A 5,663-nucleotide genomic window follows, 5' to 3' on the forward strand; every position below is an offset into this window, starting at 1 on the left:
AGGTCATTGGACTGAGGTGACTGTAATTATTGGTGCATGCCATTGTTGTAGTTTATATTTTATAGCCTAGAACATATTTGGGCCTCAGACTGTATATCACTAGCACTCAAATTTATAACAATTTTGCAAAAAGAAGAAACAAATCATTATTATTATTATTATTATTATTAGAGGCTAATCTAATCTTTTAAAATCATATTAGGTAAAACAAGGTCTTTGTTTTGAGACCCAATCCCAATGGGCTTTGTCCCACTGCCATAAAACATTGGATTATGCATGGTTAAATCCACTGCTAGTCTTAGATCATCCAGTCACAAGATGTCAGCCTTTGGCAAGTAAGACACTTGGAACCAAAACAGTGGATGACATATTGGATATAATATACGCATATTTTACATAGGTTACATAAAAATAGGCTTATTGTTATATGGAATTTTGCTCTCAAATTCCCTGAGCTACTTAATAGTCCAGTGCTTTTTTGTGTAGGTGACTGTGGAACAATGCCCTACAATGCCCTGTCTATTTCTTAGTTTGATCTTCATCAGCATCAACACCTAACATAACTATGCTACTGGCAGAACAAACAATACACAACCCAAATTTACAACAAAGTGTGTGAAACACACAGGTAAAACAATAAACGTTCAGATATGTTCAACAGGAACTAAATGTTTCTGCAGTGTATTTTAGCCATGTTTTCTCTCTTTCTCTCCCTAATAAACATTATATATACAGTGTGTATAAACATTATTTGGTTCATTATTAGTCATTCTAAGCTTCGGATCCTCCTCACTATTCACCCGTTTCTACTAACCCATGTTTTTGGCAACCCAAACTAATTCTTTAATTCCTTATATTTCTCTCTCTTTTCTTTTTGTTATACTGGATCACAAACAGGTCATTCTTTTTATGGTCTAGGACTGAGAAAATCTCGGGGTTAAAGACGTTTTGGTAACCAACGCTTACGTAGCTAGTGGTGCCTTCATGTCTTTGCTCTCGCTGGCATAGGCCAGAGATGCCAGGCCTTGGTGACGGTCTCCAGGGAAACCCAGCAGGTTGACAATCTTCAACAAGTGTGGCGGCACCATGGAGATGCAGAGATGAAAAAGGCCATAGCCAAAGCTCACAGAACCCTTCAGGCGCCCCAGGGCCTCTTCTGTCACCCCTCCGCTGCTCTCAGCCACAGGTGTGTTGTGGTTGGCCTGATCAGAGGCCAGTGCCCCCTGCTGACTGGAGGACCGCCTGCGACAGGCTTCCTGAAGCTGGCTAATGTCACTGTAGCATTTGTTGTACATCTTCCAAGCCTTACGGAGGATCCAGCCTCCTTTTATATATGCTGTGATGCATAGCAGAGTCGGATGAAATAGATCACATACTGTGTTTTTCTGGACTTATATTAGTATACTGTTCAATTAAGGACCCAGTAATTAAATGGGCATATTAAGGTTAGATGCAAGAAACCCCCAAGCACAACACCCAAAGTTACTGACTTACATAGTTTTCTTACAGTCATTAATTCATTCATGCATTTTTTCATTCAAGCATCCTTGTTACATGGTCATAATTACTGAGTGCTCATTTTAAACTAATGGTAAATTAGTGGAATATGGATCACACCTGAGAGTTCCTGCTTGACAAAGGAGAGTACAGCAAGGTAGACCTGGCAGTCAGCAACAATGATCTGCCTTTGGAGCTGATCCACTACAGTCATCCCTGACTTCTGTGTGTCCATCTGGAGGGGAGAGAATACAAACGATAGATCTGGCCCCCCAAAAGAGCAGGTGGCTTTAGATTATGTATGATAATATTGTGCAAGAAGCTCTGTGCTCTCTCTCTCTTTCTCATACACACAAACACGCAATGAAACTGCCTTCCTTGTAGTGTCACACACGTGCATGCTTACACTCTTCTTGATCTTATTGCGAATGGTCTCGATGACACCGGCATTGTCACTCTCACACAGCTTCTCTGTGGCACGCAGGTCATCACAAGCCATCTGCATTTTCTCCTCCTCAAATGTCATCATGGCATTCTACAAGACATACAGGAACACTCACATGACACTGGTCTAGATACAGCCTGTTTCCTTAATGGTGTCGACTCATTAAATCAGATCCTCTATGCCATATAACAACACCCACTGCGAACTTTTCTTGCATGTGCATCATGTAACATTTTTCTGATTATATTTTAGCATAAATGCCATAGTATGTAATATACAAAAAATGTGCTATGCAAATGTATTCTTTAAATGCACTAGTATTAACACAGTGGTTAATCTTCCAATGTGGGAAAGGGTGCTAAAGGACTGTGTCGGACTGATGAATGCTGGAACAAGTGCTCACAGAACGCGGTCCTAACACAGAGCCCTTTCCCACAGAGACACCTTTAACAGTGGGAAAGAAAGGCCAAACCTTTCTAGTAGTGATATTTACACACCTGAATGCCTTTAGGGATTTATTAACATATTAATATTTCAGTTTAACAGAAAGAAACACTTTCAAATTCTTAGGAACACTTAGTATACTTTTGTACACTGTGTGGTCGATATAATATTTGCATTACCTTCAACAAAGTTAAACAGCAAACAGAATTACTGTATTAAAACCCTACTGCCCAGTGTTGCCCAGAGAAGAACAGATACCCCTGTGAATCTGCCTCCTCTCAAAGTTTCTTCCTCTGCAGTCGCAGGGAAATTTAACTCTTGTCACTGCCAACCTCTGCTTGCTGACTAGGACTCTGGAGCCAGATATATGTTAAAAAAAAAACAAAACTATACAAATAAAATGGAACTGAATTAATTCTACAGAAAATGCCTCTGTCCGTCTTCCAGTTCCACTGTCACAATGCAAGCCTTTCAGACCTTCCATCAGAGACCACTGCCTCTCAGCACTAGGGGCTTGGGTTCAAATCCCAATCTAGGTGGAGTTTCCATGTTTTCCTTAGGTCTGCGTAGGTTTCCTCTGGGGTCTTCGGTTTCCTCCCACAGTCTCAAAATGTGGCGGATAGGTTGAGTAGATACTATAAATGGTCCTGTATGAATGTATGCATGTCCAGTGATGGTTGGTGCTCTGTGTTCTGTCCTGGGCTGAACCTCCTCCTCTTCTGTGCCCGGTGCAGTCCCCCAGGGGGCTGTGGTTTCCGATAGAGCATATGCAGTGTGCAAACTGGCTGTCGCTTCTCATTTGTGAGCGATTGTAAAAGCTGATTTCTCTCTGTAAAGCAGCCTTGCATTTGAGAAAGACTCTATATAAACGTGATTAATAATAATAAACCAGTTTAGTTGAGTTTTATGTTGGGATAAACTACCCTGGCTGGCTGCATACATCAAACTACCAAACTAAAAACTGTGGTTATTCATTGCTTCCATTTAATTTGGTAATAAAGCAACAAAATGCCCTTCGCAGTCACATGATGCTACCATATTAGTAGCACATGTGGCCATATCATATTAACACTCAGATGAACAAACATTTCTTCCAGATTATCACTGCTGCATCTATTCTTTAGCAGGGAGATCTGGTTGACCAGAGGCGTTACCACAGCCTGATTAAGAGTATGCTATTCTAACGCCAAACCATCTATAATGGTGTTAAGGAGTGTGTGATTCATTGATAGGTTGAGTGTTGTGCAGGATAACCCACCCTTTTAAACTGTTGTGAGACTTTTGTGATTCCTGTCATAATGATCATGACTATTTTTTTTAAGGTATCCTACTATTTTCCCAGATCACAGAGTAACAGAAACAGTGAAAAGGATCATGGGAAACACTGACCAGAAAGGACACAAAACTTGCTCCGAAGCTCATCAACGGACTCTGAGTCCTGCAGAGAGGAAACATAACATCACAATATGCTAGACGTGTGATTACTGCATGCCATTTCAAAAAACCTAAGCATTCCTGTTTTATTTCTGTAACTGAAGCTGAAAAAGGCTTTCAGCTAGAAACAGACACCTGAAGAAACTTAAAAACAAGATGGTCATGGACATAGAATTTAGCCTGAACGCGCAAGGTGCGTAGTGACCACAGCACACGCAAAATGTGTTTACATCTTCAACCAAGCAAGTATTATGTATTTAGTATTATGGGAACCAAACATGCCCGCCATGTTTTTTTTTTTCTGTTGCGCTTAGTAAACAAATATATGCGTCAAAACATAAAACGTCTATCACGCTTCAGCGTCTTGACATTTAGATCAATCTTTGCTCTGAGAGGAGTTTTGTTATGCAAAAACTGCCAGCCGTCCGCTGGATAGATTTTGTGCACGCACAGCACGCTCTGTCGCTCGCAAAGATGTGCACGGACTCACACGCGCTGCACGTGAGGCAGCTGAGCACACGGGACGAGCGTGTAAAACCCGGTAACGAGCCACGCTGCAACTACACTGGAAACCCTCACACCTCTTAAGACAAACATGCTGATCGCCATTTACACAGCAACACGCTGTGAGGCAATTTCACGTGGCAGTTAATCATAACGAACATTTTAGTTTCGAGAGACACATTGAAAGACGTTTAAAAAAAACCCACACGATTAAGAAGTCACACCAAAACAAACGATCGCATTGGTTGCGTACGTACGGCACATCAGTTGGCATACCTGTATCTTCTGAAGAGCTCGTCGCTTTCTTTGAAGCCGTTGTTGAGAAGCATGTTAATGCCCTGAAAAGCCAGCTCCGCATCATCCAAGCGTTCCGCCTTCTCCTCGACCCGCCGGTGCTGCTGCGAATGCTCCTCCGGCCCTGCCATTGTCTCTGTGGACTTGCTCACACGAAAGGGCAATTCCGACAAAAAACACGCATAGAGAACTATATACCAAAAAAAGAGAGCAAAAGCTAATTCTAAAATGTATTCGAAAATATCGGCTACGGCATCCGCTGTTTCTCTCGCCTCTTCACTCCCTTATGTCGTTAAAATGCGGTCAGTGAACCATGCAAATCACCGGCGATCCATAGGCACAGGGGCCTTCGAAAATACAGATGTGTATTTCAACCAAATCCGAAAATATTTAGCTAGCATTTCGCGCCACAACACCGAAATTCATTTGCAAATCATCCTTTGGATAGTGCAATCCCGCAGTGATAATCCACTATAAATTCATCGTGCTTTTTAAAAGCGAAAAGCTGATGCGCCTTTTCTGTGCAATTGAACAAGTCTTACTGCCACCATCGTATCAATTGACGTGCACCAACAGATTCATTAAAGTCGGTTCAGCAGCGCACTGCCCAACAATATTCGCTCCTCGCTCATTTCTTCCTGATACTGTCGAACCGGCGCGGGGAAAAGAGACAGCGACGCTCGCGCACTCTCCCTGGTCCTCGCCGAGCGTCACACCCTTTACTTCCCTCTGTTTAGTGTTGGACACAACCTTGACTCTCAACATGGTGCTTTCAGTAAATATCTGTGTAAAAGAGGCCTATATCAAAATTTTCCTTTTAGCTGAGTAACATTCAAGCAACAGAGATTAAAACTGTTTGGATTAATTATTTAGTTTTTTTAAATTTAGCCAACAAAGAGAGACAGGTCTGGCAAGGTCAGCATCACTGCAAATAGCAAAATGACCTGCTAACCACATTTTTATTTTATTTTTATTTTTTAATTTTATACATGAATTTGTGACACCAGGTACTGAGCATTTTTTTTTGCAATTCAGTTTTATCACT

The 5,663-nt window shown here is 41.6% G+C and overlaps 1 protein-coding gene across 1 annotated transcript in view; it reads right to left on the minus strand.

The window, feature by feature from the left end:
* ttc39c (tetratricopeptide repeat domain 39C) overlaps positions 1 to 5,297 on the minus strand; it is a 12,185-nt gene extending 6,888 nt beyond the window's left edge. The window contains exons 1-5 of the mRNA XM_027005420.2: positions 4,601 to 5,297; positions 3,776 to 3,824; positions 1,904 to 2,032; positions 1,618 to 1,732; positions 967 to 1,336 (exon numbers count right to left, since the gene is read on the minus strand). Coding sequence (XP_026861221.1) covers positions 967 to 1,336; positions 1,618 to 1,732; positions 1,904 to 2,032; positions 3,776 to 3,824; positions 4,601 to 4,749 — 812 coding nt within the window. The 5' untranslated portion in view covers positions 4,750 to 5,297. The remainder of the gene's footprint in view (positions 1 to 966; positions 1,337 to 1,617; positions 1,733 to 1,903; positions 2,033 to 3,775; positions 3,825 to 4,600) is intronic.
* Positions 5,298 to 5,663: the final 366 nt, after the last annotated feature.

The sequence above is a fragment of the Electrophorus electricus genome, chromosome 26, assembly GCF_013358815.1.
Source record: "Electrophorus electricus isolate fEleEle1 chromosome 26, fEleEle1.pri, whole genome shotgun sequence".
Classification (NCBI taxonomy): Eukaryota; Metazoa; Chordata; class Actinopteri; order Gymnotiformes; family Gymnotidae; genus Electrophorus; species Electrophorus electricus.